General features: G+C 38.2%; 1 protein-coding gene across 3 annotated transcripts in view; it reads right to left on the bottom strand.

Annotated features, from left to right (window-relative positions):
* Window positions 1-7,308: 7,308 nt before the first annotated feature.
* ANGPT1 (angiopoietin 1) overlaps window positions 7,309-17,839 on the bottom strand; it is a 243,328-nt gene continuing 232,797 nt past the window's right edge. Inside the window, exon 9 of one of the 3 annotated variants that reach the window (XM_036338066.1) lies at window positions 7,309-9,796. In XM_036338066.1, coding sequence (XP_036193959.1) covers window positions 9,636-9,796 — 161 coding nt within the window. In that variant the 3' untranslated portion in view covers window positions 7,309-9,635. The remainder of the gene's footprint in view (window positions 9,797-17,839) is intronic. The other 2 variants (XM_036338064.1, XM_036338065.1) reach the window with 2 other exon arrangements.

The raw sequence follows: 17,839 nt of genomic DNA on the forward strand, positions 1-17,839 counted from the left end.
TCTTCCTTCCTCTCTCTCTCTAGAGGATTAAAAAAAGAAGTACAAATTGAAATTACAAAATATCCACGAGGATGTAAATTACAGCATAGAAAAAATATTGTAATAACTATATATGATGGCAGTTGGGTATTTTAATTATCAGTGGATCACTTCATAAATTATATAAATGTCTTACCACTGTACGTACACCTAAAACTAATATAAAATAATATTGAATGTCAAAAATACAAAAAAAAATGGATCCTATAAGCTGATAGTTAGATCTATAGGTTGGATCAAATTTAGGTGCTGTGCATGCACTCCTGGCCAAAAACAAACAAACAAACAAACAAACAAGCGCACAGAAACCTCCTCTAGTTAGAGAATGGCAGGTTTTCCCAGTCAAAGCCTTTGCTATCCTATATAATAAAAGCCTAATATGCTAAGTGTCCGGTCAACCCATCAACCATTCAACCAATCAAAGTGTAATATGCAAATGATATGCTAAGGATGCTCAACCACTCTCTATGACGTGCACTGACCACCAGGGGGGCAGACGCTCCAACTGGTAGGTTAGCTTGCTGCTGGGGTCCGGCTGATTGGGACTGAGTGAGATGGGCCAGACATGCCCTGGAGACCTCCCAATGCCTCTCTCCAGCTGTCTCCCAACCTCCTGAGTCCTTTCCCAACCCTGATCGTGCACCGGTGGGGTCCCTCGGCGTGGCTTGCACCCTCTCGCAATCCGGGATTCCACAGGGCAGTGGTTCTCACCTCATCCTCTGGAATGAGGCCCAGAAATCAGGATTTTAAAAAGATTCCCAGGTGATTCTAATGTGCAGCCAAGGTTGAGAACCACTGCCTCAGGGCATGTTGGAGAGCCAGTTTTGGCCCAATACCACAGGCCAGGCCGAGGTACCCCACAGGTGCACAAATTCGTGCATTGGGCCTCTAGTGTAGAGATAAATGCCAAGGGACACCACTTCTGTCTGCTGTGGGACTTCTCAGAATCTTGCAGATCAGAGACAGTCAATCAACACAACTTCACTGATCCCTTTCTACATAGCAGGCACCCTCTTCGGGCAGCTTATTCCAATTCTTAATCTACAGTCTCACAAAAGCAACAATATAGGAATGAATAATCCAAGAGAGACTACAGTGGAGGCTTTTGTCTTTTTGTACAATAATGGAAATTCCCATGACTCCCTTTCCCGCTCCACTGTCCCAAGACATGCTGTCATCCTGCCCTCTGGGTCTCCCCTCTGGGGTGAGTTCAGGCCAGTACTGCTGCTCTCTGAACACTTGACTCACTAGACTAATCACTAGTTTGGGCGTAGGCCGCTCAAATATTATCAAATGGTTTTGTCATGCTAGGATCCAGTGCTTGTTTCTGTTTTTTCCCCCTTATAGTTTAAACAAAAATCTTTAATTTTGAAGAAATGTTATCCACATGATTCTCATTAGAATATCATGTGATGTTCTCTTTACATGAGCTCTTTGATGTTTAAAAAAAATGTGGCTTTGTAATCTTTTTGTTGAAAGCAGGAAGGCATTTTTCTTAAAATATAAACTCTCAGGAAAAAAAAGATTGACTTGGGAGATCATTTTGAGCTCCTCCTGTTTTCATTCATGTGTCATGGATCCATCCATCCAACCACCCACCCAACCAACCAAATATGACTTACCACCTAAGCTATCTTAGTATTATGCCAGGTTCTGGAAACACAAAGTAAAATAAGACACGGAATAAGAAATTAAGGAGTTTATAGTCTGGAACAGAAAAAGACAGAGCACATCATTAATTGAGATTCAAGACTGTTATAGGCACAATTAGGTTCTAGCAACACAACACTAATTAAATTGGATACCTGCTCAAAATGCTCATTATCTGGAGAGGGAACAAGTATGTTAACAGTTGACTAGAATGCAAGTCACACTGTGAGAATCCTGTAATAGAGGTAGAAGTAAAATGCTGTGGGGACATAAAAGAAGGGGGAGTAATTGAGTTTGGGGAAATTTGGGTGGACTTCAAAGAGGAGGCAATTTTTCCTTGTTGTGAACATTCATCGGCACAAATGTTGGGGACTGAACCAGGTACTTAGATGTTGTAAAGTGACCTAGGTGTGGCAGAGCGGAGCTGTTAAACTAAGTGATGCTACTCGTTATTTCGACACACCTGAAAATCACTGGGAAAAGTGGATTATTCTGTTCACATTCAAGATTTCCAATCTCAATGAAGTGTTTAATAGCACTCAGTAAAGTTGGGACTCCTCTGGCCAGTTAGTTGTCTGATTCCCCGAAGTGGCTATTCTGAACCTATTTTCAAACACTATTTAATTGAACTGCCTATAGTCTCATAAAGTTTCCTTTCCTTCCACTTCCTCTATAAAATAGAGGCCATTAGGTGGCTGTTCTTCCTATGGCAATTCATTCCCTCACAGGTTTTTTTGTGTTTTGTTTTAGAGGAAGAGACATTTCTTCTGTACAAACAAAGCCTCTTCTCACTCCACTCACTCTTAACCCTGCGTCCCCAGCCACCTCAAACACTTGCTCCATCCAGGACCTTTCTGGTTCTCCTTTCAGCCTCAGCTCTTGGACAGGCTCATTTTTCTAATCCTGTGGATACACTCACACACCTCTCATCCTACAAACCATCCTATCATGTTTCTGTCCCTCTAGCATCCTATCTCCTTCCATTCTCCGCCATATTCTTAAAAGTATAATCTTAAACCCACGCTTCTCAGACTTTAATGTTAGAGTCACTGAAGAATCTTGTTAAAATGAAGATTCTAATTCGATAGTCTGGAGTGGGGCCTGAGATTCTGCATTGCTAACCAGTCCCCAGCCTGGAAGGCTGTTTGAGAAATTCTAAGTAGTAAGGGTCTAATTCTCCTCAGGTACTTATTTCCCATTTATTCAGAATCCTCTTTTCATCTGGCTCCTAACCCTCCACCTCTAATGTTGCCTCATCAAAATCACCAATTTCCCCTTAAATGCCAAATCCAATGGACACTTGGCAATCACTCTGAGTTTTGCATCCCCGATTCTTAACAGAGTCTACTATGATGCCATTCCCTCCTGGGTTTCCCCTTGTCTATCTAGCCATAATTTCTCATCTCCTTTTTGAATTCTCCTTGTTTACCTGCTTCTTTCATTTTTTATGCTCAATCAAGTTTTTCTGAGTTCCAGTAATTTTAATTTCTGCCTAGATACTACAGATTCCAAAGTCTTCCACTTTCGTCCTCCTTAAGCTCAGACTCATGTATCCAATTGCCAAACTGAATCACTAGCATGTCAAACTCAACATATAAAACCTAAATCACCAGCTATTTCTCTAAGCCTGTGTTCCCTGTTTTAGACATTTGCACCACCTTATAGCTAACTAACCAAGACAAAAATAGGGAATGACCTTGATCTCATCCTCACCTGGTACCTGATCATTAAGTTCTTTTGATTCTTTCTCTTTAATATCTCTCAAATCCAACTTCTGCAGTCCATTCCCATGGTCACCGCTGACAAAATCAGGTCCTCATCTTAATAGGCTTGTTAATACTGTTCTCACTGACCCAAAGTTCTCCGGTCTTACCCCCTTCCAATGCATACTGATTGCAGCAAGTACAGTCTTTCTAATGTGTGCAAAACCCTGCATTGTCTCCCTCTAACAAGAAAGTAAAGCCTTAGCTGAGGAATGTGACTCGAAGTTCTTCACTACCTGGCCATATCACCGCCTCATCTTCTGCTGCCCCTCCTTCAAATAAACTTTACAGTCTGTTCACAGTGAATGACTTGGAGGTCCCATAACTCCATGATATCTGACATCTTTATGCCTTTGCAGTTCCTCCTCTGTCTCCCTATCAAGTACCAATAAACTTTCAAAACAAAGCTTAGAGGCCATATTCTATGAAATGGATGATGTAAATTGAGGGAGGCCCTAATGTTTCTTTGAATTTAAAAACATGTATATATAAAATGTACTACTGAGTACTATTGCTCATTTTTTTTACACACATTATTATCACACACAACAAAACACAATACAGTCTTCCACGGACTAATCACTCTTGTCTCACTATTCTCATTGCAACTCAAATATACTTATATCAACTCTAGTAATTTTAAAAATTTTGACTGCTCATTAATGTCTACTTGCTTGTTTTTTTCTCTAGTTTTGAGTTTCTTATGCCGTAATCATCTGTATCCCCAGTACCTTCCTAAAGCTTCATCTGGATGCCAGTAACTGTTCAATAAATATATTTGTTAAATATAATGCACACTCTTTAATTAAATTAAAACTATAAATGATTTCTTAAAGGAAAAGCTTATGTAACTATATTCCTGCATCTCATTATGACTGTTATGGCTCAACCTTTCTCCTAATGGACATATTAAAATTAATCTGCTGCCTTAATGAGTTTCCTCTCTAACCTTTTACACCATTGTTTTGCTGTTTAGACATTGCCTTAGAGTGCACACAAATGAATATTTTCTGCTTATAATATTTTAGTACATTTTTTTTAGCTGATTCTGGTTCCTTACAGCATATCTAGGGAAAAGATGCATTGAAATTTTTTTATTTATATAAGAGAAACTTAGGTAGAGTAGTCATAGTTCTGTTGGCATAAGCAGTTGACAGTGACCTAGGTGGTGGGAACTAGAGGGTATAGTTCCCACCACCACAACATGCACATAGACTACCTCTGAGGGCCAAGACGGAGGGGATGGACAGCAGGAAACAGACTAGTCTTATGAGTGGATGAAGTAGGAGCTGGCCTGAAAAGGGTAGCATCAGAAGTCATTCTCCTCTCCACCAAAACAAAGTAAAAAATCCTTTCACATTTTGATGAGAGTTAATAGTCAATTTTGAGATTGTTTTTCTTGGTTTAAAAGGCAAAGCCCTGGGAGTTAGTAAGCTTCACCATTATCTGTCATTTGGGATGAGTCTATTGTTTTCTTTCTTGAAAGAATGCAAGAGATGTAATGACTTGTTCAACGTCTGCAGTTCCTAGGAATCCTTTTAGTATGTTCACTCTCATAACCTCAATGGCTAATTTAAAGTAAGTAATCAATAAAGCAATGATCAGAGGAATACATGAGAAAATATTGACCTTGAATTGGAAGAAACAATTTTTATTAAAAGAGCCAAATCAACTGAAAAAGAAGGCTTCATTAGAACCTTGAACACTAAAACAGAAAATAAGCTACCCAAATATATATCTAAAATAAAAACAATTATAACTGTGTAACAAAGTATTATTTAATAGTATTGACATTATTTTAAAATTAAAAGAAGAGTTAGATCTTCCTCACCCTCACAATATATATATATATGTTCCAGCAAAGTTGGTAATGAAGTGGATTTCTGAGGTGACTAAAGCTATAAATTTGGGCACCATTTTTTTTTTTTATGGAGAAGAATGGGCTAATTTTAAAGTGTGAAAATAAATGGTTTAAGAGACTGGTCAAACCCATGAGTGTTGGATTTTATATAAATAGAAGAGATTTCTTAATTTTTCAGAGTAATTCAATTTTGTTTAATAAATATGAAAGGTCTACTAAGTACTGTGGGGCATTAAAAGATGAGTAAGAAGCAGACTCTGATAAAACAGTAGGGAATATAAGACAAAGCTCCAAAAATATGTTAAGAGCTGTAAAGAGTATGTGAGTGGAGGGAGGGTGACAATTAGCAGAGGGCATCAGAAAAAGTGTCATGAAGCAGCTACTATTTTGATGCACATAGAGAACTGTTGAAACCTGCCATTCTGAAGGAGATGAACATTATTTTAGGGAGTGGTTCTGAAACCTTAGATTGCATAAGAATCTCACATGTGTGGGTGGGTGGATGGGGGGCTGTAATAATCTATATTAATTAGCTATTATTACAATAATAATGCTTAACATAACACCTCAAAAATTTAGGGCTTAAAACCAACCCTTAGTGTGTCTCCCGATTATGTATGTTAGCTGGGCAGTTCTATTAACCTAAGCCAGGCTCAGTTGATCTCATTTGAGATCACTCATGTTTCTGGGGTCATCTGGTGGATCAGCCGGGGGCTGGATGAACTGGGTGGTCTCTAATCCTCCCTTAGGCTACTCTGGGCTCTTTCTCCTGACACTTTTCCTGGGTTGGAGCTGAATGGGTCTTGAGACCTAGGCTCAGAAGTGACACACAGGTACACCTGCATTCTTTTCGGCAAGAGCGAATCTCAAGATAGCCCCTCATGGGATGGGGAAACAGACTCCACCTGTTTATGGGATGGGTGGCAAAGTCACATTGCAAGGGCATGTACAGAGAAAGGGAAGGGTGGAGTCCTTTCTGTAATCAGTCTAGCACCAAGGCTTCATCGTTTTATTTTTCTTTCTTATTTTTTTAATCCCCACCCCAGGATATTTTTCCATTGGTTTTTAGAGAGAGTGGAAGAGAGAGGGAAAGACAGAGAAAAATATCAATGTGAGAGAAACACATTGATTGGTTGCCTTCTGCACGAGCCCTTACCAGGACCCAAGCCGGGGAGGAGCCTGCAATGGAGGTACGTGCCCTTGACAGGAATCAAACCCAGGACCTTTTGATCTGCAGGCCAATGCTATATCCACTGAGCCAAACCAGCTAGGGCAAGGCTTCTTCATTTTGATTGGAATGTAAGTAGGTGAAATGGAGCTACCAGGCGATGCAGGCTGAGGTTAACCTGACATGTTTATTTCAAACGTAGGCAGCCGTGAGGAAACACTGAAGAGTTTTGAGCAAGGAAGAAACATCTTCAAAGTCTGGCTTTCACAATAAGCTTGTGTGGATACGGGGTGAACAGGAGCAGAGAGTAGCAGGAGAAAGGGTCTCTTTCCCACTCATGTAGGTATAAGTTAAAGAGTGTTCAATGTGGTGGCAATGGGGGCAGAATCAGGAGAAAGGTAAGAAGCTTCCTCATAAGGACTGAAATGGTAAGACTGCTGGTAGGCCTGGAGGCACAGGTGGGGAGTTCTCTGCCTTTTATACCAAACTCATATTCAACACTCATCCTATTGTTCTATGGGCAGAGTTCCCAGATTTTGTTGTCAATTGACATATGCTAACACAGCATTTAATAATTGGCAGGACATAATCGCAGATTGGAGATGTGGGACTCTGATTCATTGCTTTGATCGACGATCCTGATGAAGCTAAGCTTTCTTATCATATCCCAGACTCAAAGATTTTCTAAGATTGAGGCTTGAGTTCATTCAGTATGTGTTGTTTTTTTTTTTCCCAGTGATTCCATACTTCATAGGTCTCTGATTTTAAAATATTTATTTTAAATGATATAAGGTTGCACAAATATGTTATTTTCAATTTTATTTAAATCAAATAAAATTGTGATTGATGTGAAGAAATTTGCATAGAAACCACGAGTTTTATTGAAATAAAAATTTAAAGACAATATCCTAATACCTAATTATCTTATCCTGAAATAATTAAATGAAAAGGATATACATATGTTAAATTGCCAAAAACATGTAGGCATTACACAATGCACATAATGAAATCATAAAACATTTTATATTGCTTTATTATAAATAATTGGAAAAAATATTTCATTTCTCAAACCCAGATAACAAAACAGTAAATATCATGCTTTTTTTTGTTATTTCATTTTATTTTTGTAATATGACTTGAGGAATAGTATTTCTTATAAAAAAAAATGGTTTAAAAAATCTGTAGAAACACAAAAGAATTAAACACTCACTTTCATTCTTTTAAATGAAGGCAATCAAGAAGGTTTTTAGAGGGAGAGGCTAATCAGTACTATGAAGGAGTCACCAAGAATAGAAAAACTGTGTAATACCTGCAAATAGCACGTGTAAGGCAAAACAAGGTTGTATACAGATGCATACATATAAAGACTTGATGGTAAATTTTTAAAAAATACTTTCTTAAAAATGTGAATAGCTCTATTCTCTCAAATAGAAGAGAGCCATAAAGGCATACCAGATCAAGTCACCAGGTTTGAAATCGGTATTGTTGCTTTGAAGAAAACTTTTATTTTTCTAAAAGGACACCCAATATGTATTTCAATTTTCTTATCTCATGTTTTGATAACACCTGTTCACTATTGTAAACTTGAACACTTAGAGATAGTAGTAACTTCAAACTCACTTAAAATAGATTATACCACAGGCATATCTTCATTAAGAAAATTATAGCAACCAGCAGTCAAAATTTTTTTATTCAATAGGTGACTATGATTAATTTTTGTGTGTATTTCCCTTATGCATAATACAGAGTTTTGCCAATTTTTATCACTAATAATTTTAAAAATCTGAAACTGCTTAAGAAAAAACAGAGCCTGAGGGAGAAAAACATGAAGAAATAATGTATTTCATAAAGTAGTGTAGTAGATTCTTTGAAAACTTGTGTTTATTGGCATCAATTAAGAACAGTGTTGCATATTCCAGATTAAACAGCTATTAGGTTTACTGTGGATATAAACACGCTATATACAATATAATTTTTTTACTTTTCATAGACTTCAAAGTGTATCTTTTATGGAAACTGGAACAGGGTAAATTTGGAAAGCATGTTTCAGTTAGTGAGCAAAAATTAAATTAGCATGAAATAACAGGGTGAAGAACTGAAGATCATTATTTAAAAATAATGTAGTTACACTCACATGTACACATGCAAGAAAATACTGTAAAATAAACTGTTCCAGTTTACTTGGTTTTACTTCAGTTTAATACACTCTAAAAAAACTGCTTTCATGTAGGATATCATGGGAAATATTAAATGCACGTATATTATTTTAAGAGCTTGATGATAAATTTCACATTCGTTAAACTTTACTCAGGCTATAAATATATTTTTATATCAATCAGTCAGTTTTTAAAGTAAATGAAAACTATAGTGGGGGGGGGGAGGATAATTTTTTAGCATATAGGTCCATACTTGATAATGTTCATTTTTTTTTCTGAGGACTGTATAAAAAAATAAAAGAGTAACAGAGTCTGTCCCGGCATCACACTGTTAGCCTTCATGCACTACAATTCATTATGATTCAACAACATGGAGTTTACACTTGAAGATGGGTTAACTGAAATCAATGAGTAAGTATGACTTAGGAATTAGGCTTCTGAAATTCATTATCATTTAACCGACTCAGAGAGCAATGCTGTGTGCTTCCTGAACTTTTACTAAAATTGTGCAATAGTCTAAACGGATTGTTAGTAGGTGTGCATAGAAACACCCCCATTTCACTGGTGTGACACATCTTTTCCACGGGATGATGAAAGGCCTGCTTCTATTCTTCATGTACATTCTTTTTGTTGGTGGTTCACGTTCTTCTTCTTCAGTTTTACCTGCAATCAACCCTATTTATCATAGTTCCAAAGTAAGATCCAGTAGTAGCTTGAAGCGCGGGGAGCTGAGCGGTTCCTTCCCTTTTGAAAACATGACAGTGAGTGGCGTCCTCGACAGCAGAGCCACAGGAGCAGGGTCGCCCCGAGCACAGACCTTTGTGAACTCAACAGGCTCCACTTCCACAGTCAAGAACCTGGCTGATTTCACAGAACTGCTGCCTGTTGCCGGGAGGGGGACACATGGTTTTGCTCCAGAAGTTTTCAAGCGGTTTCTCGTCTGGTAGCGTCTCCAGATTTCTTGGTTGTTTTTATAAACTGCTCCTGAGATCGTGCCTTCAAAAATCCAAGGGTCGGATCATCATGGTTGCGGAATGTAAGGAGTAACTGGGCCCTTTGAAGTAATGCCACTTTATCCCATTCAGTTTGCCCAGGTTTTGTCCCGCTGTATAGAACATTCCGTTTAGATTGGACGGACCACAAGCATCAAACCACCAGCCTGAATAAAATAATTAGTTCATAATGAAAGAAAGAAGAAACAATTACAAAGAAATTGAACAACTGGGAATTAATGGCATTAACTGAGGGAAATGTGTTCATACTTGTTATGATCACTTGCAAATAGTAGGCATTCAAGAAATAGCTTGCCCTTAGTAGAACTGTTTCAAATGACACCCGGTTTAGGCATTATATGAACAACCAGAGAAAGGAATGCTCTCAGAGAATCAAGTGTCTGTGTCACTCCATTGGGACACATTTCCCACGGAATGATGGGTAGCTTCTAGGTTTCATTAAATGGCCTGGATTTATTTGTAGGGCAAGTAAAATGCAGATACCCTTAAGAGGCATCCCACCTTACGCCTATTATCGGGAATAGGACAATGAATTATTCGTGAAGAAATTCAGAGGTTTAGACAACTGACATCTAAACACAGAGAGAGAAAGATGTTTTTCCATCTGTTTCATAATTCTGCCAAGAACTGGCCCTCAGCTGCTTCTGAAATGAATTGGACACTGGGCAATGACTATGAGGCTCAACTTGAATTTGAATTTCTAGCCCTCTCTGTATGTAATAGCAATATGGGAAGTATTCATCAGTAGTAGCCATGTAGTTCCTATGTAGCAGTGTTTTTCTGAGATTGTGCACGTTCTTTCGAAACCTAGTAAGAGGAAAAACAAACAACTTGATCAGTGACATGGGGACCCTATGCTTGCATAGCTCTCCATAAGGATAACTCGGTACTTTATTTTTTTAATGAATTAAGTTCTCAGATTTTTAGATAAAACATAGTACTTTTTCTTCCTCTCCTGAAGTAACACTGCTGAAATCTTCAGGGAGAAAGTGATGCCAGAGACATTCTGGCATATTTTTACTTGGATACAGCTGACCTCCCTTTGATTGCAGAGTTATACCTAAGGGACTCATAGCCACAGAGAGAGAAAGCTGCGCAGCTGATGTTTAACTGTAACACGAGCATCATCCTGCAGAAACTTTAGAAAAGTTAAGTGGAGAAAAGCTAGTTCTCATTTTTCAGTTTTGGAAGATGAATACAGCTGGGTTGTGTTTATAAAGTCATACTAGAGACATAACAAGCTGTATTAATTATCAGCTCATACTGGGGAGCAGTAAGGTATGCTGATGAACTGGGAGAGATGCTGTATTCAGTGCCGTTTTACCAACTGCATGCAAAACAACATAGATGTGGAGGCGATGAAAACACAAGGAACAAGAAGGTTCTTTGGCAAGGAAAGAGGAACTGTAACATTCCGCCTTTTGTCTTAAGATTAATTCCTTTAAATATTTCTGATAAGTACAACTAGCAAAAATATGTTATTTATGTTACAAAAGGCATTCTAATATTAGGGAATTCATTTACCCTGAAGACTCTCAGAGGAGAAAATGAAACCCAACTTGATTGCTACGGAGTTTCAACTTTCTCCTCCTTTCCTGTGACCTTGAGGCCCTCTTTCCATCATGTTAACGAGCCTTTCATAGTTTTGCAAATGTCCACCAGGGTCTCTGAAGCAAATTCAGCCACTCTATTGTTGAGAACTACTGAAAATCATGGACCGGTCCTCCAAGCCACATGAGGGCACTTAGAGTAAAAGTGTGGTTTTGTTTGGTTTCTAGAACGTCATAAGAATCCTGGAAGACTGTGGGAAGGCAGATGTCTGTTGCAACAGCAGCCTGGCAATCCACAGCACAGGCCACATTGGTTGGGAAATTTCACATGAGCTTAAGAAAATGACAAGCAACAGTAGGGATACATGAGAGTATTGACTAAATCGATCTTGCGTATGTTTCTAATGAGTACAGTGGGAAAATGTTTGTAGTAGGTGAATGGCATTTTAGAGACATTGAAAGAAGACCAACGGCTGGGTTAGAGTTAACAAGAGAAATGGTGGCCTGAGGTGAGAAGGCCTAACGATCAAATCACAGAGTCTTATTCATTAACCTAAGAAACAGAAAGGCCTGGTCTATACGGCTCTCTGGTACTGAGCTACTTCGCGCTGCACTGAGCAGAGTTCACTTGACAAATGACTGACAAGTGAGGACAGGTTTCCTGACAGGTTGACTGGCTTTGACTCTGTCTTCTTGTAAAGTCTCTAGGGTCGGAAGTAGCCTTGTTTACTAAAAGTTACATTTGATAAACCATCCATGCTTATTATATTCATTTTCCCATTATTTCTTCATTCAATATGCCATTATTGTTAAGTGCTGTCACACAACACTCAGTAAGACAAATATAGTCCCTGCCCTCATGGAACTTACTTCTAATGTGAAAAACAGACAAAAGTAAGCAAATAAATAAAGTCACGAGCAAAGAAAGAAGAACACCCAGAAGCATCAGGGAGCTGTAAAGGGGACTAACAGGAAATCTACTTGACTTTCCAATGTCCTGGAAGAAGTTGATACTTAATGAGACCTCAAGGATGAGAGGGAGGCAGCCACGTGAAGATGGAAGGACTACTGTAAGCAGAGGTAGCACCTGCCAATGCCATGGAGGGGAAAGAACGCTTTGAGCTCAGGGACTAAGAGAACATCAGTGCAGCTGGTATGGTGAACAAGAGGGACACTTGCAGGAATAAAGGTGAGAAGTGGACAGTCTTGATAGAAAGTTAAATAATTCTCATGGGAAAATTTATAGTTGATTCAGTCTACTTGTCCATCATCAGGTGAACAAGTAAAACATTCTCTAGGAGTAGGAGTCAACATTTAATCAGGAAAACTACATCTTGGAGGTTAGATGTTTAATAAAATATTATGTGGAGCCCTCATTCTGTGACTATAATCTGCCAAAGCCATCCTGAGGATAAGTGGCAGCAAGATAAAGGGGAAAAATTTGAATCTAGAATCAACTAAAAAATATTAACCAATAGGAAGACAAAGGGGTCAGATTAAGTAAAACAAAATTACGGACATTAAGGAATACACCATGTTTTTTGTTGTTGTTGTTTGTTTGATTTTAAAAAGCATGTTTTTACTGATTTTTAGAGAGAGGAAGGAAGAGGGAGAGAGATAGAAACATGGATGAGAGAGGAACGTGGATTGGCTGCCTCCTCACGCCCCTTCTGGGGATAGAGCTCGATACCCAGGCATGTGCCCTGGCAAGGAATTAAAACGGTGACCTCTTGATGCATGGGACGATGCTCAAGCAACTGAGCCACATCTGCCAGGCCATAGTTTTGTGTAAGAAAGAGACAATAGACTGTTTAAAAAAATGAGATGACAGCCATTAATACAAAGCTTTTTAAAATCTTATAAACAGCTTGGCTGGTGTGTCTCAGTGGTTGAGTGTTGATTGTTGAACCCAGAGTTCATGCTTCAATTCCTGGTCAGGGCACATGCCCAGGTTGTGGGCTCGACCCCCAGTGTGGGGCATGCAGGAGGCAGCCTATCAATGATTCTCTCATCAGTGATGTTTCTATCTCTTTCTCCCTCCCCTCCCCTCCCCTCCCCTCCCCTCCCCTCCCCTCCCCTCCCCTCCCCTCCCCTCCCCTCCCCTCCTCTCCTCTCTGAAATCAATAAAAATATATTTAAAAGAATAAAACAAAAATCTTATAAATAGAGGCAGAAAGTCCTGCTTGTGGAACCATAAGGCCCACTCATTTACCAACCGAGCTGGGTCCTGAAGGGTGGGTGTCTCTGGACAGAAAGAGACTCGAAAGAGAACATATAAGTCCTCTCGGACAGCCAGGGAGAGTGTCTGCCAACAGCCTGCGCTGGCTGGAGTGCCAGTGGGTGAGGGGTTGGAGAATAATAGCGCTAGCACAATAAATAGGAGTGACAACACAAAGGTTTTTATTATATTAATTTTTTTTTGTAGCAATGGGGAGCCTGTGAGCACCAAATCAGAAATGAGAAGACCCAGACAGTGATGCTGACTTCAACCAATAACTACGAGCTTTTAGTCAAGAATATATATAAAATGTTATTTTTGAACAGCTAATATATATTGAGGACTCTGCTAAAATATTTTTATGCACTTTCTCATTTTATTCCCCAAATAGCCTTATGTAGTATGGCTAGTACCACAGTAAAGGCACCAATGCTCAGGTAGTTGAAGGAACTTTTCTAAGAACACACAGCCACGGCTCTTCATTCGTAAGATGTGCTTTATAAATGTCTGATCAACAGTTTTCCCAGCACAGCTTCAGGGATCAAATAAGACAATGCGCTTTTTCCTTTGTTCTTTATGTGTCTGGGAGTAACAAATAAGCAACATGCTAAACAAGTTAAGCTAGAAAAGGCACTTTAAGTTTGAAAGAACTCGGTGATGTAAGCAAAGGAGAGAAGAAAGCAGCTTCCATCGGCTGCTGGGACAACTGATAACATGTCTCAAATGTTTTAAAATTGGCAACTGCTGAGATGCACTTTGCCAAGCATTTTTCTTCATAACCTGTAACCTCATGTATATTTTAATAAGAAATCTGAGATGCATGCTTCTAATTCATTTACACTTAACTCATTAAAATTTAGTTTTGTAATAACTACCTTGCGCTTCCTAGGCCTTTAAAAATCATTCAAGTCTTTTATCTTTGAAGTAGAAATTCGTATTTTATCACCCATCCATGAAAGTTTGCCCAGAAAACAGAATTTAATTCTAAACTCGGTATTCAGGAAGTTCAAATTTATTTAAAAGTCAGGAAACCTAACTCTCAAATTCTGATCTAAACAAAATGTCTCTCAACACGCTTTCCTAAGGTAACAAGTATAGCAAGATAAAAAGATATATCTGTTTTTAGAGGTTCCATTCATTCATTTTCAATGCATGCATTCTAATCATCAGTATGCAAAAGAGCTTGCACAGAAAATAAGATGTTCCTCTTTTATCACCAAGGATGAAGCTGAACTAAACTGATTGGTGCCACTGTTATCAGTGGGATCATCACAAAATACCTTGTGCTGAGTCATGTGCACAATGTTGGCTTTAGGCCAAGGATGTTGCTTCCCTGCCCCCCCCTCCCCCCCCGCCCCGTTTCTCTTTCTTTTGTTCGAAAGATGAAAAGTTATTTATCCTGGCGCGTAATCTTGAATTCATTTAAAACCTCTAGGTATTCTCTTACTGTCTCTTCCCTCCCTTGGACTTCATTTCATGTCAAGTCCTCATTAAAACGTGCTGCAAAATAGGGTTGAATTCTTGTGTTTGAACGCCATTCCTTTAACAGAGACAGAGGGAGGAGTGGACAAGGTGATGGCTTATATGAAGGTTGCGTTCAAGTCCTATGCCTGACACTAATTTTGTGACTTTTGTATAATTATCTAACTTTTCTGCATCTCAGCTCTTGCCTAATTCAAAGGCCTTTTAGAAGAATTGTGTAAGTTATTAAATACAAATTACTTAGGATAATGCAAAAATGCCTGTTAGACAGCAAGACGGCAATAAATATTCACTATATCATTGTCAGAGTAAAATGCAAACAAAAATGATTATTTCTTATTGATTGTCAGTTATTAACCTTTGGTAACAGCTTTGTGCTATAGAGCTATTGATTCTGGTTCATTATCCAAACTTATCCTTTGAAATACATTTTCTGATTTTTTTCTTTTTGCTCTTTTCCAAGAAGTGAAAATTTCCCCCAGAAAACAGGAATATAGTCCTAAACTTTGTACTTAGGATGTGAAAATTTATTTGGAAGTCAGGAACCTAATCGTCAAATTTTTTCCAATTTAGAAATTTAGTCTTCTGGGGTTTAGTTATTCTTAATATTTAGTCCAATCTTCTATATTCATCGCTTTATTCCATGTGTACATATAAATATTGCACATATACATACTTATGTATCTTTAAGTTCACGCAATGTCACATTCATACCCATGTTGATTTATTTTTATGTCTTCTCATCAGGATTACTTGTAATTTAGTTATGTCCTTTCAGATTCAGGGTAAACATATTCATTCATTTAACCAACATTTATTGAGCACTATGTGCCTAGCACTATGCTAGACAAGGAGGATACAGTGGCAGATAGCATGAAGTCCCTGTCTTGAAGAAATGTAAATTTTTGTGGAATAGGTTTACAGATTATGTAACAAATAAACTGCTTTGACATAATAGTGCAATATAGATTTTTGTGGTCAACCTTAAATTATCAGCATGGATCTTTTCTTTCAACATTTTTGTCTTAAAAATCTAGGGAATACCAGTTATCTGACAATGCTTAGCACATCCTTCTTGTGCTATTAAAAACTCTAAGATGATCCTATTTTCCCCCAAATCTTGTCACTTCAACCAGTTAGAGAAGCTACTAATTTCTTGCATTTTCTTTGTCTTCTTCAAGATTACATAGGAGATAAGACAAGCATTTATCAACTCTCAGCTGTTAGCATCTGCTAAGTTCTAGGGTGTATAAAGAAATTTATGTGTATGGCTTTATCCCCTTTCAGGACTGAGCTGAGAGATATCCTTTGTTAGCTTTAGCAAGACTTGTCTGCCGGCTGACATAGTTTATGCGTGGGAAAAGACACTGAAATTTTCCCCACAACAGATTTCTCTCTGCAGAAGATTAGGCCACATTTTTACATAGCTTTTATATTATACACTAAATATGGAAATTGTGTTGAAAGAAGAGTAAGGTAAGAAAAAGAATTTAAAACAATACCATGTTTTGGTTTTGCTGGCAACCTTTAGTGATTGTAGTTTCTAACAGACCTTTAGAAATATTTATTTTGAAGAATGCTAATGTAGTACCACAGACCACATTTTCTTTGAATGTAAGTTTGCTTTGAATATGACAATCTAGTGATAAAAATTTCTCATTTTCATAATTTGGGAGTCAGATGTTCTCTGCATATTTATTTTTATATACAATAAGTTCATATAAAAAAAGCATGCTTTGAATGAGATTACATTTTCATTTTCTTAATGTTAAATAGTAGGTAAAATGTTACATTTATAAGAAACAGATTCCTTTCTTTGGGCTCAGGAGGGCACAGTAGGAGCTTTCCTGTGGGACTAAAAAATTATTTCCTAGAGTCATCTTAAATGTATCCCACCTACTACTTAAATATGCAGATTTGCCACCATATGCTACATAAAGGGAAAGAACTTACAAATTTTCCTAATGTCGATGGAATCATTGAGCACAGATTATTTCTGGCTTATAAATCTATGTTGACAAATAATCTCTATTTAATGATTAATAGAGGGGTCACATCCATAGAAAACGTGTGTGGAAATTTTGAACTGAAAATATAGAGTTTGATTTCATAAGAAATGTGTAATGAAACACGAAAATTTTTCAAAATTTAAATTGGATGGAAGAATGGCTGGCTTTTGGGTAAGGCAGGAAGAGGTACATATGCTTCTGTTAAAGGAGCGGTAACACACGGTGGTACCTATTCCTATTGATGGAAATGTGCTTTCTCAGCCAACTACACCTCCTTTCCACCCAGCCATGCACTATGAATTACAACCCATGCACTGAAATTACTATTACTGCAGCCATAGTGAGGACATGGATAAGGGAATCACAGAACCAGAAGACCATGGAAGGGACAATCTTTTCTGGATCCACAATTACAGGGACATGCCTAAGAAAACTCTTTCGTACAAATAGCCTTAAGCTCTTTTGGTGAAGGTGTCCATAACGAGAAATGCACAATCCTCCCTGGCAATCCTTCCGACCTTTGATCATGGATACCCCACCTACGTTACTTCTCCATTCCTGCCACAGCTCTATCACAGGTTATATTGTGTCCTTAGAACTTGCAGAGTTTTTTTAATTGTGTTATTTCTTATTTACTTTTTCTGTGGATGGTCTCCCTCAAGAGAGGAGGGTTCTAGTCTAACTTGCTCAAATCTCTAATAGTAGTTGACCCTTCATGCTCATTAAACTATGTTATTGTTAGAAATTAGGAAGTTAGAATGTTAGAAGAAAGATCAAAATGTTCTACCATATGTCTAGCTGAAATACCTTCTGCTTTCAATTAAGCCCACCTCCTGTTGTTCAGTGTTGGACAGATAAGGGTAAACAATGATACCACATTCTCCAACTATAATCCCTCCATGTACTTGAAGAAAACTATTGAGGACAGTT

The sequence above is a fragment of the Myotis myotis genome, unplaced genomic scaffold (genome assembly GCF_014108235.1).
Source record: "Myotis myotis isolate mMyoMyo1 unplaced genomic scaffold, mMyoMyo1.p scaffold_m19_p_16, whole genome shotgun sequence".
Taxonomy (NCBI): Eukaryota; Metazoa; Chordata; class Mammalia; order Chiroptera; family Vespertilionidae; genus Myotis; species Myotis myotis.